At 34.4% G+C, this 21,228-nt stretch overlaps 1 protein-coding gene across 17 annotated transcripts in view; it reads left to right on the top strand.

Moving 5' to 3' along the window:
• Positions 1 to 21,228, top strand: part of LOC113444064 (pro-neuregulin-1, membrane-bound isoform) — a 160,805-nt gene that overhangs the window by 122,498 nt on the left and 17,079 nt on the right. For 4 of the 17 annotated variants that reach the window (XM_087926424.1, XM_026712616.2, XM_026712620.2 and 1 more), the window contains 3 exons: positions 5,015 to 5,141; positions 10,991 to 11,049; positions 16,919 to 16,942. In XM_087926424.1, coding sequence (XP_087782550.1) covers positions 5,015 to 5,141; positions 10,991 to 11,049; positions 16,919 to 16,942 — 210 coding nt within the window. Of the gene's footprint in view, positions 1 to 5,014; positions 5,142 to 10,350; positions 10,431 to 10,990; positions 11,050 to 16,918; positions 16,943 to 21,228 lie in introns of those variants that run through there. The other 13 variants (XM_087926425.1, XM_026712617.2, XM_087926423.1 and 10 more) reach the window with 5 other exon arrangements.

The following is a 21,228-nucleotide window of genomic DNA, read 5'->3' as shown; positions in this document are numbered from 1 at the left end:
GGAAGGATAGAAAGGAAAAATTGAAACCTTGCATTTTGTTTTATTTTATTTATTTTTGCTACTACTAAGAACAAGAATCTAAATTTGATTTATTGTGAAGTTTTGTTTCCCTAAAAGTTTTATTTTCTAGGAAAATATACTTCAGTTGTGCCTTTGAACAGATGGATTGAATTATTATGTGAAATGAAAAGCCAAATGTAATTGTGCTTTCTTGGTATCTATCTCTATGGTCCTTATTTTTTATCATTCTTTGCTGATGTACTGTTTATTGATACCACTTTTATATATGTAGCGGAGTAAATATTACCTCAGATTAGTATACCGTTTCATGCATCACAATGATGCATTAATAGTATACATTTTGATAAAAGAGACATTAATTTTGTAAAGATGGATAATACCTGGTATGAATTTCTGTGGTCTTTTCCCAAGCAAAGTCCTTTTTTTTACTAATAGTAGAAGGCATCATAATTTGGAACTGCCATAAAGCTGGTACAAGTTCAAATAAGTAATTACTGCAAAACATTTGACTCTAAAAAACCGACATCATAATCAAGTGAATTCTAATTTCAGTCTAGCATATTCAGAGTAGTATTGTACAGATGTAGAAGACTTGCCATCAATTACTTTCTTGCAAAAGAATAAAGTCTTGCCAAAGAATTAATAAAGAAATGTCCCTTTGCATTTTTAAAGTGCACAGTATCTCAAAGCCACTTTGTACATAAGACCTGGGCTGTTTATCTCTCCTCCAGATAGGTAGGGCCTTAACTGGTCAACTAAAATTAATAAAGATATCACTGTACAGATAGTCCTTAACTTACAATAGTTCATTTAGTGTCCATTCAGAGTTACAACAGCACTGAAAAAAGTGACTTATGACCATTTTTCACACTTACAACCGTTGGGTAGCATCCCCATGGTCAGATGATTTACATTCAGAAGCTTGACAATTGGTTCAGATTTATAATGGTTGCAGTGTCCCAGGGTCATGTGATCACATTTTCTGGCAACCAAAGCAGCAAAGTCAATGGGAAAGCCAGATTCACTTAACAATCACATGGCTAACTTAACAACTGCAGTGATTCACTTAACAACTGTAGCAAGTCACATTGTAAAATGAGGCAAAATTAACTGGACAAGTGTTTCACTTAGCAACATAAATTTGGGGCTCAATTGTGGTTGTAAAGTGAGGATTATCTATAAACAGAACATCAGAGCAAACAAGAGGCTTTTCATGGCTCCTTGGAAGAACAAGAGCCTTTGTAGTTTTAGTCTTCAGAGCTCTCACTTTCTTTCTTCCCTCTTATTTCCTACATATTTCTGGCTTCTGAAACTTAGGCAGTCTCAAAGGTACTTTCAATTTTATGCTATCATCTCAGCCCTTTCATAGCGAAAACCTGTCCAGGATTTGGCTCCTAAGCTTTGGAATCAGACAAGGTCTTATTTTTAAGGTATTTAATAGAGTTTTAAAATATGTTAACTGCAGTTCAGGGTAAACTGGAAAAAGCCGATGACAATCTGGGGAATATTAAAATCTAATTTTTTGCCAAGCAGGTAACATGGAGATATTTAAATTTATTGACATATGGATTTAATTCCATGGTTTTATTGGAGATTGTGATGGGATATAGAATTCATGTTTAATTCAGTTTGCTGCAGTCCAACCACCTTCTTCACAACTTTTCCCAAAAGGTGGACATTGAAGATTTAATAAAAATTATCCAGAACTGTTGAACCCAGAAATAGTTGGATTCTTAAGAAGTAAGTAGGCTACTACCTTCTTTAAAACAGATAGAACAGGTTTATTTTTTTAATAAGAAAATTCACTAATGTCTGGACTAAGTTACAAAGCATCTCTTTTAGACAATTGTAAATCAGAAAAGTCATGTTCTTTCATGTATTCTACACATCTATGCAATTGTATTCTGAGTTAAATTTCTGTGCATTCTTATAAACTAAAGTTATAAGGATGGCCACTCGAGATAAAACCTTCATAGTAGCATCCTAGCAGTGTGTGTGTGTACATATATACATACATACACACACACAAGTTTCCCCTTGATGTGGTGCCTTCTTGCGCCATTTTCAATACCACATGAAGACTGCTTTATTCATCCAAGAATTTTTTTTCTCTACCTTTTTTCATCAAAGCATTTCTGCAACTTCATTGCCTTTGTTGTTGTTTTTCATTACCACAGTTTCTATTCCATTAGTATTTTTTTCCTCTGTGGTCTATCTAGAGAACTTTCATTAATAAACAAGATACCTTCCCATATCTGGTTGCTCTTCAATGTGTTGAATCTCATTTCCCAGAATTCTCACTAATAACAAAATGAGCCAAGAAATTCTAGAAGTTGACGTTCACATTTCTGAAAACACCCAAGTTGGGAGAAGCTACTGCATCATATCAACAAACAGATAAATAATATTTCCTCATTTTTTTTAATTATTCTTTAAAGATTCCTCAAAAGAACAAATGTTAAGCCTTTTTGTCCATGGTTCAGACTGGTCCACAATTTATTTCAACCCCCCAAAATCTGTTTCTTGCATTCCAGGTGGATTACTTTTGATCTCACATTTGCTCAGAGAAAAAGTGCAAAATAAGATGGCTACATCAGTTATAGATAGCTTTAAGCTTAATTCTTCTACAGTCATCCTTGTAATTCAATTTAAAGCATTCCATTAGCCTTTGTGGCAGTAATAAACTTTGTCTACAGGATCTCAAGCAGACAGTATTGCATTTCTTTTCAAATTAATGCATTTGCTTCAGAACTGCAGGGTGTCTCGTCTAGAGTAATAGTCTGATTCAAAACATGAAGAAAACATGATAGAGGGGAAAAGAAGAAGCATTAATATATAAATTCTTATATGATTCTAGAATTGAATATGCAGTAAATATTTCTATCAGAAAACCCCGATAAACCGGTTTATAAATTATGGCTATGTCTAATTATTGTTTTAAGTCATGATTCTGCAATTAGTTATTAACCCAGAATTCCATATGATGGAGCTAAGATGTGGAGTTATTTAGGTGTCCTACCCTGGAGTCTGAATCTCCGGAGGCTTTGAAAATCGGAGAGGAGAAGAGAAAAAGCTACCTTCACCCTGGAAATTGCAGAGCTGATTAAATCCTGAAATTATTAGCATGGGCTAAATTGCAAGGAAAGCAAAGAATAATGATTGGTTTTGACAGCTCTACCAACTGTTATTTTTCTTTTGGATTGAAGCATCTATAAAAAGTCATTAAATTAATTGATTGAATTGATTAAATGTTAGCAGATTAAGGCAAGAAAGAACTAGATGTGGAAAAGTAGTTATGAGCAAATAGGATTTAAGGCAGACGGATGCATTGTTATTCAGTTTGACTTTAATTTGCTTGGTTAAGGGTGAGAGTTCTCTGTATTTCATATGTACGGCTGCATTTCAGATGATAGCAAACTAATGCTTATGATTATCAATCAAAGAATAGACCCCTGCTATAAAGCTAAATGCTGGTGTTAAAGCCAAAAGGTTGAAGAACATAAGATGCTAACAGCTCATGCTATAACACGTCCAAAATACCACCCTTCTCCAGTGGTGGGATTCAATTTTTTTTTACTACTGGTTCCGTGAGTCTTCGTCATTTAGTCATGCCAGCCACATGACCACAGAGATGTCTTTGGACAGCGGTGGCTCTTCAGCTTTGTAATGGAGATGAGCACTGCCCCCTAGAGATGGAAATGACTAGCACACCTATGCATGGGGAATCTTTACCTTTAGCTAGGTGGTAACATGTAAACTTGTTACAGTTAATGGCAAAAATAGATTAATTCGGAATAACATGTTTGAAAAAAAATGTGGTATGGTCTACAAAGAGCAGAAATGATAATAGAATTGCGAAACAAATATCTGAAGAATGAATAGTTTGAGAGGAAGTGGAAGATTTGAAAAAGTTTTGATTGGATGAAATTGATGAGATCCTCAAAAAAGAAAGAGGCCAGAAGATTAAACAACAAATGGCAATATACAAAGTGGGGTATGGATATAGATAGAAACAAGGATAGTTTGCAAACAAAGAAAATTATGGTGAAGTACTAAGAGGACTTGGAAAACAAGATACATTGTAGCTATATTCTCCCCCCCCCCCATATCATCCTTCCGTTTCTTTTGCTTACTATTTCTTGCTCTCTTTATGAACTTTGCAAGATGTTACTTATTTCAAAAGGAAATAATACGGCTGATATGTATGTGTGAATATTATAAAGTTTTGTTTTATTGTGAATATGTAGAATTGTATGCTACTTGTATTACTTTTTGCATGTTTCTGTACTCTGTTCAGCAAATATTTTTTATAAGGAGCTATATAAAGTGTAATAAAATATCATGCCAGGAGCAGGAAACTTGCCTTTCTTCACTCCTCTATCCATCTTACAGTGTCACAAAGATCAATTCTAAAATATTGTAGTATGACCAAGAGGGTCTAGGATAATTCACTATGGCCAATTCACCAGGGCCAACTTGCCAGGGCCAACTTGCTGTGGGATGATGACTCACCACAGGATAAGAGTTACACTAATATCAAAGAATGGTGGAATAGAATCATTAAAGGATGCCAAAGGAGGGAGAGAATGAAATGTGAATGACAAAAATTTAAAATAATGTCTTAATTATTTCAAATAATTAAACTGAATTGTTGAATTATCCTGTGGTAAGTTGTACCACAGTGAGTTGGCCATAGCAAGTTGTCCCACTGTGAGTTGACCATGGCACGATGGCCATGGCAAGCTGGCTATGGAGAGTTGTCTGCGGCGAATTGTCTCATTTCATGAGCAGGAAAATGCGTATTGACTCAGACATTATATGGTAACCCCCAGGATACTTTGGACAAAGTGTTTTTTGTTTTTCTCTTTTCAACTAAGGTACTGAATATTTGTTACATGTCATAAAAATGCCAACACTAATAATGTTAACTCTTTTACTTTTGAGTACATGCATACTGAGATTTGTCCCTTTCTATTTCCGTTGTTTCTTCTAGCCACTTCTACATCTACTACTGGGACAAGTCATCTCACAAGATGTGATGTGGATAAGAAAGGCTACTGTGTAAATGGAGGTGAATGCTTCATGGTCAAAGATCTTCCAAACCCAAGATATTTATGCAAGTACGAGAAACTTTCCAGTGATGCTACAGAATTTATTGCTTTAATGCATGTTTCATATGGTAACACTGTTTAACCTAAAGAATATATGTTATGAACTGATGACAGCATTTTTTATCCTTCAAAATTAGAGTTCAACACCATCCCAAGTTATTTCCCATGTTTCCAAAACATGCAGATGCTATTGTGTATATGATTTAAATTAGATTAAATCCATATATAAAATTCTTTAGCCAAAAAAGGAATAACAATCTGTTGGACACAAAAACATAACTTTTTTCAAAAAAAAATTTTTTCCTCAATATATTAAAAGGACCACTAGTTTGGTGCCCAATTTTGTTCCAGATGTATTGGACAATCATACTCTGTTGACATGGCCAATGACTGCATTTCATAAAAAATTTCAGATCCATAAGTCAACATAGCTGGAGTGAATCAGTTTAAAAGACTACACAAAATCAATCTTTGGTTTGATAGATGATATTGTTCATATGATAAAAGCATTCAAAAACTTTAATATTGTTATTTATGCATTTGTTTGGAAAGAAAAAATCATGTTTTAAATTAAAAGACCATTTACAAAATACAAATATGAAATATACACATACATATGCTTTCTCTCTTCCATTTAAAACAAGACATTCAGAAATCATTCCATAATATTTGCTTGATCAATGACCTGTGATAGCTTATCATTGTGATAGGGCTGCCACAACTGACTTTCCAATATTTTTCAACTGAAAGTTGTTCCAGAAACATTGCAACATAAGGACATAGTCTGTGAACAATTAGACAAGTAATTGGATTGAATTCTGAAATGTCTTATATTTTGGCTGCATCAAATAAAGATGGCTTATTTTTTTTATGATTGCTTTATGAAATGCAACCGAGAGGGGAAAATGCTAAAATATTCTATTTCTTTGTTTAGAAGCTAGAAGTTTCCTACAGATCCCACAGTTTAACTAACCTTAGTACTATAGTGCCATATCCCTTTTCCTCTCTAATCCTGATTTAACTTGTGCTGTATTTTTAAAATATCTAAATGCATCTGTTTAACATCCATATTATAAGCCTCACACCAAAGTAAGAATACAATTACTGCTTAATGGATATTCTTACATTCCTTTGTTTTCAAATAGCCAAAGAATGTATTTGAGCACAACTGGAAATTATCAAGTGCTTTCCATTTCATTCCACTTCTACTGTATTGCTCATAATAACGTTCAAGTCCTGATATAAGTATATGCAAGAATGGATATAGCAGAAAGATCAATTTCATTCAGATAAAATGTCATCCCAACCCTAGTTAAAATGTTCAGACAGGAAAACAAATTTGACCAGTGAAGTGTTATAAAGACCACACTGAAGAGTAATTTCAGTCCAGCTTTGCCACATAAAGTACAGCATTACATACTAAATCCAAATAATCAGTGGTATATTCATATCAGAAATACAGGTAGTCCTCGACTTACAACAGTTCATTTAGTGATGGTTCGAAGTTACAACAGCCCTGAAAAAAGTAATCCATGACAATTTTCACACTTATGATCATTGCCACATCCCCATAGTCACCTGATTTATATTCAGATGCTTGACAACTGGCTCAAATATATGATGGTTGCAGTGTCCCAAGTCATGTGATCATCTTTTGCAAATTTCTGACAAGCAAAGTCAATGGGGAAACCTGATTTAACAAATGTGGAGAGAAGACTCACTTGGCAAATTTCTCAGCAACATAAAATTTGGGCTCAATTGTGGTCGTAAATTGAAGACTACCTGTACAGTGTTTTGATACAATTTGTCCTAGAGAGGAAGCATTTAGATATTTCTGTTGTTGCTTTAAAAATACATTCATATTTATTATATAAGATTTGCTTTTTGAAAAGCAAAGCAATATTTCCTTAAACTGAAATGCAAACCATAAGATTTCAAACTATTTTTCTATTATCAAACATTCTCTATTTAGCTGCCAACTTGGGATTCAAACGTCTTTATGGCCACCAAAGTAATATATCTAATACTAAGCCCAAGGTAAAAATATCATTGGAGAAAAATTCCTAACAACTGAAAACTCTAATTCTAATTCATATCACACAGCCATAACCGTGTCATTGTTTTGGTAATGTCACCCTTAGTCTTCAAGCATAGAGAATAATGAATGCAGTGTTGGGAGGTCTTAATTTTAAACATGTACTCAATGTGTAATCAACACTGCTACAGTGTTATTTGTGATAGTCACTCTTGCTTTTATAACTTTAACCAAACCACGTTTTGCTATTTTCAGAAATAATCAGAGTTTGAAAGTGGAGTTCTGGTTGGGTTAGGAAGAGAGAATACGGTTTGTTTTGTGTTTTTGAAAAATTAATTCATGCCCACCAATTACCAGGAACCATGATTAGTGGTGCTAAAAGGAACTTTTGGTACTGGTATTCCTGAAACAGGGCACATTTTTTTATAGGCCATTCTGGTTTATTTACTAATAAGGCTTTTCTAAAACTTTCACAAGCTAAATCAGTGATAAAATAGAGTTTTAAAAACCTTAGCAACTCTGATTTGATGAAGCCCTTCTGAAAAAAAAAAATGTTTGGCACGTACAGTCCAATAACATTTGCTGTACTTCAGTGAAATAGTTTCAAAGTGCCTTAAATACTATATTATTTTGCTCAGGGTATACTTCAAGAAGACTGTGACTACTATACAAGACTTAAAAAAACATATTTGAGGGGAAATGTTCCTTTGATGTTAAAAGCATGAAAAAAAAATGTTGTATACTTTTAACTCCATTCATAAAAACAATAACCTGTGACTCATGCATCTGTATTACTTAACTGAATTTTCAAATAGTTGCACTTTTCTCTTTATGGAAGAAGAGGGAAAAAAGGAATAATCCATTATTTTTTTAGATTTTTTAATAGAGATTGGGAAAGTTTAAAAAAAGCAAAATGTTTAAAAAAAACTTTAATTGAATTTGGATTGGATTCAGGCAGCAAGAAGATTTAGTAGCAATCAGGAACAAGAGGACTTTTTAAATAAATCCAGCACAATTATGTATGAGAGATTTTTTTAATAAACCAGGGACAATGTATTTTTGTATGGTATAAATTTCAAGCAAGTTTTTCCCCTTTTTGCTCTTTCAGCATGACATTTCTTTTCATCCCTTGGATTTAAAATAATGCTGAACAAAAGCAATGAAACCTAGTTCAATTCTTTTTTCTGTTTTTTTTTTTACTCTGTAGCAATAGCTATAGCAGTGATAGCAATAAAAAAGCACATTTTCTGTGGCAAATCCAATGTGGGCTACTGTAACCTTGCCAAATGGCTTTGAACTTGTATCCTAAAGAAAATTCAATAATCCCCACCATTAATTTACATAGCATTTTATGGATGAGATTTTCTTCTCTCTCCTTTTTTTCCTGCAAGGATATGAACAATATTCTTTGCTGTTTCAGGAAAATTGGGTACATGATGGACATTTAACTGTGCCGGCTAATTAAAACCATTAGACGGAGATTGTCTAAAATGGACAGAGGAAATAATAAATGCTTCCCTATAGGATTATAAATTACCTGCAGTATTAAAGCACAGTACAATTAGAACATTTTTTTAAAAGCATTATCCCCATTTCTCTTTCCTAGATTATTATTATCCCTTTTTAAATGTTCTCCATTCAGACTGAATGTGTACTATTGTCCCAATTTCACATATTTTGCCTTAATTAATTAAACCAAATTAATGGTGGAATATCCACAATTGTGGAATCTATGATATTGTAATCTGCCAACTGGTATAAATCATATCAAATTAAAGACTCTTGAACTGAGGAATTAGCTCTACCTAGAAACTGAACTAAATTAACAATTCTTTAAAAAATGTATTGTTTTGCTGACCATTCTTTGTTTTATAAGCATTAAAGACACTAGTAAAACGCCCTGATTTAAATTCTTGTAAATTCTTATAATGCCCTGATTTAAATTCTTGATTTAGATCTATTACAGTTCAGATTCTGGTCTTGAGACTTATCTGTCACCAATTGAAATGTACACATTATGCTATTCCCTTCGAAGTAATCTATGCTATGCACAACACAAAAAAGTCTAATAAACAGTGACCCAAAAGAATTAAACACATGAAACAAGGAAAAAGAGAAGCATATAGATATTCCTTTCACCATGGCAGTAGTGGAACTTCATCTGAAGAATTAGGTGTAGAGGTTGAAGAATCTAGAGAATGCATCTAATGCAAAGTCCTTGATAGAATCAAAGAGAGGACATTTTGGGAGCAGAGCACTCCAATATGATAGAGGCTCTCAGTTTCCTCTTGAACTAAATTCAAGTCCTGTTGCTTAATTTCCAAGAGTTTACGTTCTCTGAGGAATTGCTTGTTTCAATGTAAGTCTATTTGATCTTTATAGAGGACTTTTTATTACTGTTTTTCCTGAGGCATGGATAGGAATCTTTTTTGTTTAGCTGAAGCCTTGGAGTTTCTTCTTAAAGTCCTTTTTGGCCAGTTTGTCTCCTTTATTCCAAATAATATTGGGAATCAGCTTTTCTATTGGCCAATAATAATATAATATTTATTCTAATAATAGAATAAATTTATTTTTGCCTCTGATTTTATACTGTTCCTGCTATTGGTGGTAGGAAGGAAGGAAGGAAGGAAGGAAGGAAGGAAGGAAGGAAGGAAGGAAGGAAGGAAGGAAGATAAATCAATAAAGCCAAATAAATAAATAAATAAATATTGCATTCTAGTATTTCATCATATATTTTATATTTGAAAATGTTATGCTCTGCTTTAATAGTTTTGTAGTCCAACTATAACAAAAGTCCATGTTTCTACATATTTCTTCAAATGTTAATGGATATGGCAGTAGAAAAAACAAGATAATATCTTTAATTGATCTTGCCATCAAAATAAATGCTGAAAGCATCGATGAATTCATGGTACAGCATTCTAGAAAGAGAAACATCAGCTGATAATCTGTCATCAGCATTACTTTCTTGATTGTATGTTTTAGTTTTGTTATTTGTGGTTGTCTTTTGGTGACACGGAGTTTGTTCAAATAAAAATGCAATGCTTTTGTCATCCATTTTTATCTTAAATTCTTTCTCTGAGGTCCTTTAGAGGAATCTCATGTGCCATAGAAACAGAATAGGATTTTTTCTACCCCCGGGTTCTTCTCTTTTTAAATTGTGGATCACATTTTTGCCTTTAGGTGTCAGGATGGATTCTCTGGACCACGATGTGCTGAAGTTGTACCCATGAAAGTCCATAATTTGCCAAAAAGTCCACAAAGTATGTTTTAAAATAAGATGAAATCTGTTTTCTCCCCAAATTACAGCAATCAAAATCGCTATCGTTTGATGTTTTCACTCTTCAGCTTAAAATGGGATCTTTTTCTTTTGCCTTTGACCATTCTGTGCAGATTTGACAGCACCAAACACCTATTATTGTTTTGGTAATTGCAGCAGTTCTTTATTGTTCTGGTTGTCATTGCAAGCATTCTTACCTGGAATCTCTGAGGCTTTAGCCTTAATTTAAAAAAAAAGCTGGCTAGTGTAAACATTGTGTTCAAGTTCACTGACTAATGACAATAATATCAAGTTGTCATTTCAGGTGTTATACTTTTATATTTACTAAAATTAACCACCTTCCTCCTTAAATTGGTATTTGTGAAGCCATTTTTCCCCCTCAAAACCTTTTCAGCCTCTTGGCAATAAGAAACAGGCCCAATTTCTGAAGATGAATTCATCAAAGTTCTGGCTGCAGTCACTCAAGGAGCCTCTTAGCATATAATTGCCTCTTTTTCTTTTTCTCTGTTTTCTCTTTCTTTTTGTTTTTGTTTTTACTCTCAGGTGCCCAAATGAATTTACTGGTGATCGCTGTCAAAACTACGTAATGGCCAGCTTCTACAGTACGTCCACTTCCTTTCTGTCTCTGCCTGAATAGGAGCATGCTCAGTTTGGTGCTGCTTTCTCCTAGTTGCATCTTTCCTCAGATTTTCCTTTATTACTAACTGGATTCCATGAACCTTAATCTTGATTGCTTCTGCCTGTTTGCATGGTAATGATTGTCCAAGCAATGTCAAGACTTCAGCAAAGTTAGAATAATAAAAATGAAGGGGTGGGGGTGGGGGAATGATATTGATTTCAATTAATAGCTGTCAAGGAACTAAATATGCACACAAAGCCAAATATCATTACAAAGCTATAACTATCCAAATCTAATCCAAATAAGATATTTCTGAGTAATCGTCATGGAGGAAATTGGATATAAAACATGATTACATCATCCATTATCAAATATAATCAATAAACAGTGCTGAAGAATATGTGGACTGAGGACAATGGTTCTAGTTAATTTCTTTTAAATGTCCAACTTAACATAAATAAGAGAATGCCCTTTATGTGGCATACGTGCCATAATTCAGATTTATATATTGAACTGCAAGTTTAACTGATTCTGATTAACTGAATGTTAATATATTTTGCTTTGCCCTCTCATAGCAAATGTTTAGTAGGGTTCTAAGGAGCTATTTTAGAGTTACCCAAGTACTTAGGCAGACCCAGTGAGATTTTGGAAAACAACAATCTTTTGTAGTCTGACTTCCTATAGTAATGTTTGATACTACCTCCCCATAATTCATAAACAGTAAGTCCAAAGCTAAAATTGACCAAGAGATTATATGAAGTGAACAGTTTATGACTGCAGTTTGCCATGCAGATTTCTTACAGTTCTATGCATATCTGAATATTTTTGATTAAGTTGTCAGTGGAATACTAATGCTTTAAGAGTGTCATGTTCATTTAATGAATGTTTCCTCAAAACAGTGGCATCTCTTTTTTAAACTCCTGAAGAAGCCTGAACAAACCAAACCAAAATGACCTGCTTTAATGAGTAGCAGAGAGATCCTGTTTTTGCACATGGCCCAAAGCATTTCTTTCAAATCATTTTTGAAACGTGCATAGCCCTACCAAACAGCCCTTGATGGTTTATTCAACAGCAGTGAAAAATGTCAGCTGCTTCATGATGATCCTGTTTAATTTCCATTGGCAAGGTAGTATGCATCAGTCATATGGGTTACATTTTTCATGTCTGTAAAAAATATGAATAATTTATAACCATCTTAAGCACTCTGCTTCTAAATTGCAATTTCCCAAGGAGGGGTTTTTAGAATTAATATTGCCTAATACAAATTTTTCTTGGGTTAAAAAGTCAATTAGTAGAGAGCTTCTTGATATTTTCATTACCCAGATATATTTGAAAGAATTTTGTAATTTCTTTCCTATTATATAAAGTGTTCAGGAACTAAGAATAAATGAAGGCATAATATGAACAGGAAGGCTGTGCTTATCTAGAATAACAATTGAACCCTTTATTTGTAGATAGATAGATAGATAGATAGATAGATAGATAGATAGATAGATAGATAGATAGTTCAACTCCATCTAAACATTAAAATATTCTGGACTCCTTAAATACATTCACAGATCATGACAACCCTTTCACCTAAAATGTATGTATCAAAGCATTAATAATGTATTCAGTGTATATACATTTGCATCCTACAAAAATAATCCAAAAAGAAGCAGTTTCAAAATGTCAGATATAAGTGAAGATATACAAAAAAGGGTTTTGTTTTTGTTTTGCTAATTAGAATAGTATCTTCAAAGTTACATTTATGCAGTAGTTCGCCTGTATATTATGTGAGAAGCTATAAAACACCTAATGAGGATTTATTTTATAATGTAGCCTAAGATAAAATGAATAAAAAGAACAATAGACATAGTACTGCTGTAAGTTGTAGTTACTCCTGATACAAATAACTTTTTAGAAAATTGCCAGATTGCTTCTTGTATATTAATCTCATCAATAACTCTTGCAACATTACAAAATGTAATTCTCAGTGGTTTCCAGTTGTAAGGGACATAAGTAGTCCTCAAGTTATGTCCATTCATTCAATGCCTGTTCAAAGTTACGATGGTGCTGAAAAAAATGGATTTATAACCCAATTTCAAAGATCCAATCATAGCAGCCCCCTTATAACCATGTGATGAATATTTGGGGGCAGCCCACTATTATGACCAACCTCTTGTGGCACCAATCCATCCTCCCTAATTGCCAGCCGTGGTGCCTGCTCCCTAACAACCGCCTGTGATACCCACCAGCCTGCCTTTTAACTGCATTCCATCTTCAGTTGATTAAGATTAGTTTTGAGGATAAATTTTATATTACCTTGTTGGCATTCAAACAAGTCAAAATTGGGAGCATCCTATCAAATTCTGTACCTGTCAACAGTGGTTTCCCCCAAGGCAGTGTTTTAGGACCAACTCTCTTCATACGCTACATAAAGGACCTCTGTGATCATATTAAGAGCAACTGCATTCTCTTTGCTGATGATGTAAAACTATTCAATACCACAGACAATACTGCTAGCCTTCAAAAAGACCTCGACTATGTGTCAGAATGGTCAAACAAATGGCAACTTCAAATCTCAACAAATAAATGCTCTGTCTTACATATTGGCAAAAAAAATCCGAAAATAAAATACAAGCTAAATAGTCAAGATCTTGTGGAGGATCCTAACTTTCTCAAGGACCTTGGAGTACTCATCTCAAATAATCTAAGTGCTAGAGCCCACTGTAACTATATAGCCAAAAAGTCATTAAGAGTTGTTAATCTAATCCTACGTAGCTTCTTCTCTGGTAATATCACACTACTAACTAGAGCATACAAAACATTTGCTAGACCTATACTTGAATACAGCTCATCAGTCTGGAACCCATATCATGTATCTGATATTAGCACAATTGAAAAAGTCCAGAAATATTTCACAAGAAGAGTTCTCCACTCCTCTACTCATTGTAGAATACCCTATGCCACAAGACTTGAAACTCTAGACCTAGAAAACCTAGAACTACGCCGCCTTCGGTCCGATCTAAGTATAGTATATAAAATCATACATTGCAATGTCCTACCTGCAAATGAATACTTCAGCTTCAATCATAACAATACAAGAGCAAACAATAGATACAAACTCAAGGTTAACCGCACCAAACTTGACTGCAGAAAATACGAATTCAGCAACAGAGTGGACAATGTTTGGAATACTCTACCTGACTCTGTGGTTTCTTCCCCAAACCCCAAAAACTTTAACCTTAGACTGTCTACTATTGACCTCACCCCCTTCCTAAGAGGCCTGTAGGGGGCGTGCATAAGCGCACCAACCGTGCCTACCGTCCCTGTCCCATTGTTTCTTTTTATTTTTCTTATAAGTATCTATCTCACGTATTCAAAACTATGTTTATTCTTATACCTGTATGTTGTAAGCAATTGACAAATCAAATAAATACTAAAATACTAAACATAGAGCTCCACCAGTTTTAGGCAACATAGAAATCTCCTTTGTTGCAAAAGAGACAGTCAGCAAAATTACTAAAAGTAATTTTTACCTGGTTCAGGCTTATATAACTTTGAAATTAGAGGCAGGGAAAAAAAAGAGGAGTTCCTAAGGAGATAATAGAATAAATCATTATGCTGTATCCTAAAGCCAAATTATTTTAGATTTTAAATTGTTTCGTTACAATGCTGGTAATATCATTAACTTCATGCATAGATGATGATAATTATGCTCAATTTCAAAGCACTACAGAATGATGCTTAGGGGGTATGATACATATCCACATAGGCAGAATCACCTAAACAAGCAAGCAAAAAGAAAAATTACAAAGCTGCTCCCCCCACCCCCCACGACTCAGTGAAAACCTAGTCTCCGAATTTTAACAGCAAAGTGCTATCACTTTGCTATTTATAGGCTGTGTCCCTGTGTAATAATTATTTAAATAAGTTATTATAGATTTTAACATTCAAGGCAAACATAGCAAATAAAATCAAAGCAGCAATGTAATACCGTGAGTGTATGGAGTAATCATTTTAGAACTGAACTTATGAGCAAGCATGACTGTTGGTAGTTTCAAAATCAAGAGAAAATATGAATTTCAAATATTAATTGGAATGTTTTACATTTATTCTGGAGTTAGAATGAGAAGTGCATGTTCCTTATGCATGATTTTTGCTACCAGAATGAATGAATGAACTAATGAAAATTTTCTATATATGGAGATATATATATGTATATAATATCTCCATTCAATTATTTCATATATAAGCTGTTTGAAATTAATGAATATATCTGAAATTCATCTGGGTTGTCTATCTTACTGGTGAACTGCCATATGCAATAATATTTATGCATGAGCATGTCACTAATTCTACTGAAACTTCTATGCAATTGTAACTTGTTAGTAGTGTTCATGTAGGCAAGTAACACTGGCTCTTAAGTATGTGGAAAAACCTATGCATTTTTATTTAACCCTTAAAATATGACTGTAAAGGGAAACTGTACATACACTGCTGGGAATATTTTAACCTATAAGAAGTGAAAATGAATATACTATATCTATACATATTAAGAAAGGAATCAGCAATTGCTCCTGAGTGATAAATATAGCAGTTATAGTTTAATATAAGAATTAAATGATAACATACAAAGCTATGAGTAATCACTGAATGTTTTATAAAGTCAGATGTCTAATATTATCATTTTTTAAAAAAATTAACCCATACATTATGCACATTCCCAATATTGCAGTGAAGTAGACTTTCAATCCATATTAGTCTGTCTATAATATCAAATGATTTAAATGAATGAAAAAAGCAAGTAATTCTGTACTTTAACTGAAGTATCAGTACAGTATCATTGCAACTACACACAGTCTCTTCATCATCATCTACTGTAACACCATAGTTTTCTGTTCATACATCATTTCAGGGTTTTATAAAGTTGCTCATAAATCTGCCTCTGACTAGATTGGTTCTTGGGTTTTTTTCTGAGGCTCCATAACATATAAAATTTTCATTTTTTTTTCTTCTCATTGCTTTTTATCATCTAAGAAGCATTCCAAATCAGTTTTAAAACAGTAGAAGAGGCTACTACCACTTCAGGTACGAATGGTGTAGATTTACACTTTGGCCCTACTAACATGAGCTTGGAGTAGACCAGGGCTGTCAAACTCCCAGCCCATAGGCCGAATGCATCACATGCTAGCTATGCCCATGCCCATGCCCTGTTTAGTGAAGAGGGGGAAAGTCCCAATACATCATGTGACACTGCCATAGGATGATGTGAGTTTGACACCCCTGGAGCAGACTAAACTTAATTCTGTCTGCAACTGATTAAAGCAGTGTTTCTCAATCTCACCTCAGTTCTCAAAATGCTGACTAGGGAATTTGGGAGTTGAAGTCCACACATCTTAGTGCTAAGGTTGAGAAAAAAAAAGGAAAGGTGTACTTTTATGTATAGTGAACTCCAAGATCAGTTCCCCGCTATGGATCATAGGTATACTAGGGAACATGTTTTATATGGGGATATTTTGTACCTTAAATGTGACATAGATAATATACTAAACCCAGACACTTCAGTAATATTTTTAAGGGTTAAAATACATTGGTTAAGTCATTGTGTTCTTTAAATTGTATACAGGTACCATTGTGTGGTTTGGTTTAGAGCCAATATTTTTCTAGATAGTTTTTTAAAAAGAGCCTGTGAAAGCTTACATGAGCTCTGCACCATTAACCTTACAGCATTTGTCTTGTCTCAATGTGCAAACACCTAATAGGTATAATATCTATGTGCAATTTGTTTTTTTCAGTAAGGTGTATTGCTCTTTTCTGAAACTATTTTCCTTTTCTTTCTTTTTTATGTCAACTTTCTGCATTGCCAGAGCATCTTGGGATTGAATTTATGGGTATGGACCAATCATTCCTTTTAGCTTGCTGAGAGATTGAAACCTTTTTTTTTTTCATTTCCTCACCTTCAATTCCTAACCAACTTCCTTGTGCTTCAAAAGGGATCATACAGCGATAACAGCCTTTGCCAGGCCGTTACACTCTGTCCCTATTTACACTCAACTCAGCTGTCATAACTATACCTGTGTATGTTTGTGTCTGTTTGTATATGTGTGTGAGAGAGAAAAACAGAGAGTCATGCGCACACACAGCACTGGAATGTGCTTGAGATGCCTACAAAAGATAGGAAATTAACTTTACTGATGAATAACTTGGCATACTTTTTAAAATTTGCAACAATATATTACTGTTGCTATCTCTGAAAGTACCTATGCAATTTTCACGTATGAAATCAACTACTTGTAAAACATTAAAAAAAATAACAAGAAGTCTCCTTTTGGGAAAATAATGGAATTGAAGACCCCAGTATTAGGAGTGACTTGAAGTAATTCTATATAACCTTTATGTGCATATTTCCCTAAAACAATTGAGGACTGAAAATACTTGTGGGATTTGCACCATGCAAAGGAAAAAAGTAATACCGCTAGACATTGACTTACAACCATTTGTTTAGTGACAAAGTTCCAAGTTATAACAGCCCCCCAAAAGTGACTTATGGCCACTTATCACATTAATGATTTTTCACATGCATTCCCAGGGTCATGTGACCACTTTTTGTGACCTTCTGATGAGCTAAGTCAATGGGGAGGTCAGATTCACTTAACCATCATGATAATTAATTAAGAACTACAGAGATTCACTTAACAACTGTGGCAAGAAAGGTCATAAAATGGGGCACATGTCTTGCTTGGCAATGTAAATGTTGGGTCAATTGTGGTCTTAAGGACTACCTATACAATGGACAGTAGAGAAAAGGAGGTGGAATACAGAGAAAGTGGGGCATTATAAAATGCAAAGACCAAGCTACCAAGGGCCTTCAGGATTAAGACTCGTTTTTCCAGCTCTAAGTGAAGAAAAATGGGGACTGAACCTGTAATTAATTATTTCAGAGCTACCATCCTTTCCTTGTTATTCAGACCAGAAATATATTTTGAGGTTAAAGAGGTGATATGGGAAGGTCAGTTCTTACTACATGACCAGCTTTGACTTGTTGCCTTCATCTCCTATTTTTATTTAACTGAATGCTGCTTCAAACTCTAAACTAGACTTTACTTTAAATTTAATATCTAAACTGTTTTGGCTAGAAATGCTTTTCAAGTTGTGGTGGGTACTGACCTCTTATATTTGTAAACATAAGCTTGCATGCCCATTGTGATGTTTCAGATGTGCAAGTATGAATGAGTAGACATCCATTGGCAAAATAGTGTTCTTCCTTTTATATTTTGTTCAGCTCTGGAAGCTTTTGTTTCACTGCTGTTTAGGATTTCATCGCTATGATGCCCAGCCAGTCCAGGATAATATATGTATTGATGTCACAGTACATGCCTGACAACATTATGGCCTCAGTCAGAAAAGAAGGAAGGGAAAGCGTAGCCTATGGCTAACACAACCAGACTGACATATTTTTTCATACTTGTTTCATAATTATTTTACAATGCCACTTCTAGTACCTTACTATGTGGTAAGACTTTCCCCCAATGTCGTATGATTGGCTATAAATCTCAGGATGTAGAGCTATATTAAAATACATATCCATACCCACATCATGCTGCATGTGGCCTACAATAGAAGCCAAGTAGATTGAGGAAAGAGAATGTTGATTTAGTAATGTGAATACATTCCTCGTATCCCCATAGTATCTGCATAAATGCAGCCATTGAAAAGGAGACATAAAGTCTGCAAAAGAGGATGCTCTTGACAAGAGATTTTTTGCAAAAAATGCATATTATTAAAGTTCCAAACAAGACCACATAACTCAAGAGAGGATGAGCAGGACTATCAGGGATGAGGAGACTGAAAAAAATGAGAACACTGAATAAGGCTCATCCTGCTTTTGCATTGCACTAAACATCCATTAAAAATGTCACTAGAAAGGCAAAATACATCACATGTATCGTGTTATAACACTGGGGAAAAAAAACATACTATTAATTATGGTTAATATAAAACTCACACAATTTGTGCACCCATCCTAAGCTGTGGGCAGGAGGGAAGAGGTCACACAATTTTAACCAATTACTGACTGATGCTAGAAAGAGAATCCCGTTAACCCTTTAAGAACTGCATTATTCCCCATGTACTGGATTGTGTTTAGCATGGCGTTTGCTATCTCTGATTATATAATAATAAGACTCCACTATTTGGCTAATCAATCATTGCTTTCGGGCAAGCATAGGTTATGAGTTATGCTGTATGTAAAATCCCTTTAAACTCTGCTTCAGTCTTACTTCCAAGCATTTTTCTTATTCTTCCTTCCAGTTATCAAGCATGCTGTGCCAGGCCTATAATTGGCTTTTCAACTTCTAACCTTATATTTCCCTTCAGCTTCCTCCTCTTCTTTCATCTGTTCCTTTCCTTCTTCTTTCTCTCCTCTCCCTCCTCCCATATTTGTGTTTATTTCAGTACTTCTACTTCTTGTTCTTGGATTTTTGTTTCTGTAATCATTTGAGCATTCTAGTTTTATTTTCTCACAAAACTGATCCTTCCTTTTGTTCATAATCAGTACTGTTGATTTCTGTGTAAATATGTTTAGAAACTTGCTAATCAATGTTTGTATTGGGACTGGCTTGTAGGAAGCAATAATATGCATTGTATCATAGGTATGAAGGTTTGAAACATCATTTTTAAATTTTAGTTTTGGTTTATTTGGAATTTCAAACTGTAGTACCAAAAGCAGACTCAGAGTTAAACATGGATGTTACATAAGGTTATATATAAGGTTATGCTCATTTAAAAAAAAACCACCTACTTTTCATGGAATGCCCAGGTTTGGAGAGGAGATGATCACAGAGAAAATATTTGTGGAAATATACTATGTCCCTAAAAATCTGTTTCCTGTGTGTAAAATCCATTGGATGTAAGGGATTTGAAAGGATAACTAACGGCTCTGAACAAGAATCTAAAAGAGATAATAACCATTGCTTTCTCCAACCTATATAAGGTAAAGGTAAAAGTTCTCCTACACATGCGTGCTAGTCATTTCTGGCTTTAGGGGGCAGTGCTCATCTCCATTCCTAAGCCAAAGAGCCAGCACCGTCCAAAGACATCTCTGTGGTCACGTGGCCGGCATGACTAAATGCCGAAGGAACATGGAGCACTGTTATCTTCCCACCAAAGTGGTCCCTATTTTTCTACTTGCATTTTCTACGTACTTTTGAACTGCTAGGTTGGAAGATATTTATACACAAATTCATAATTCATGGTGAATGAGACTGAAAATTTAGTCTCTGGATAGCTTGCCCTATTCCTTATACCTAAGAGAAATGTAAGAACAAAATCATAAAATCACAACAGATTTGTTTTCAGATATTCTCAAATCATAGAATTATTGTCATTTAAACTAGCATTAGATAATGAAATAAAAAAGAAAGGTACTTCAATATGATTAATGTCCTAAAAAAAGAAGTCTCTTTGGAGCTCAGGAGATTTAAGCTCTAAATGTTCTTCAGGGGATAAGGGGAGCTAAACATGAAGGAGCCATTGATTGCAATTAAATATTTTATCCTTTAATCTGTTATGATCTGAAAACTCAAGGGAAAACCGAAAGCTGTTAACATACTCACATTCCTTCATTCACGTGAGCTTATATATGCTTACTCAGAGGAAAACCTTACCAAGCTCACTAGGACTTACTCTCAGCTAAAGGGGTATAGTCTCCCCTTAATTTGATCATTCTGCCATATCATGTGCTGAAAATAGCATTTAAAAATTATGCAATAAGCATTTGATCAAATCCTATCTCCCATTTTTTTAAAAATCCAGACAGCATGTTTTTTCCCCCCAAATGATTACATATCAATAAACGGCCCTGCATATCAGCAGACGCTGCCAGTTATTGGATCTTGGCCAATATGACATAGTCAAACTATATATTGGGTCAGTGTCTAAGAAAATATTTGGATCCTTAGAGCAACAGTGACCACAGAAGTCAGGAATTTTGGACCTGACAGTGCTTATTGCCAAAAATCAATCTGAAACAACAGGCTAAGGCAAAGCAAGTCCTAACAGATGTCTTATCTGCAAACATACAAAGATCACCAGACCAGGAAATTGCTAAATACAAACTATCGCAAAGCAGAAAAGTAACAGATTTTCAAATCCTGTTCCATTGATGACAAAGTCGTTT

Source organism: Pseudonaja textilis, chromosome 2 (assembly GCF_049901715.1).
Source record: "Pseudonaja textilis isolate UNSWEBS1 chromosome 2, rPseTex1.2, whole genome shotgun sequence".
In the NCBI taxonomy this organism is placed as follows: domain Eukaryota; kingdom Metazoa; phylum Chordata; class Lepidosauria; order Squamata; family Elapidae; genus Pseudonaja; species Pseudonaja textilis.
The sequence above is the reverse complement of the archived record's forward strand: the minus strand, read 5'-3'. Positions and strand labels throughout refer to the sequence as shown.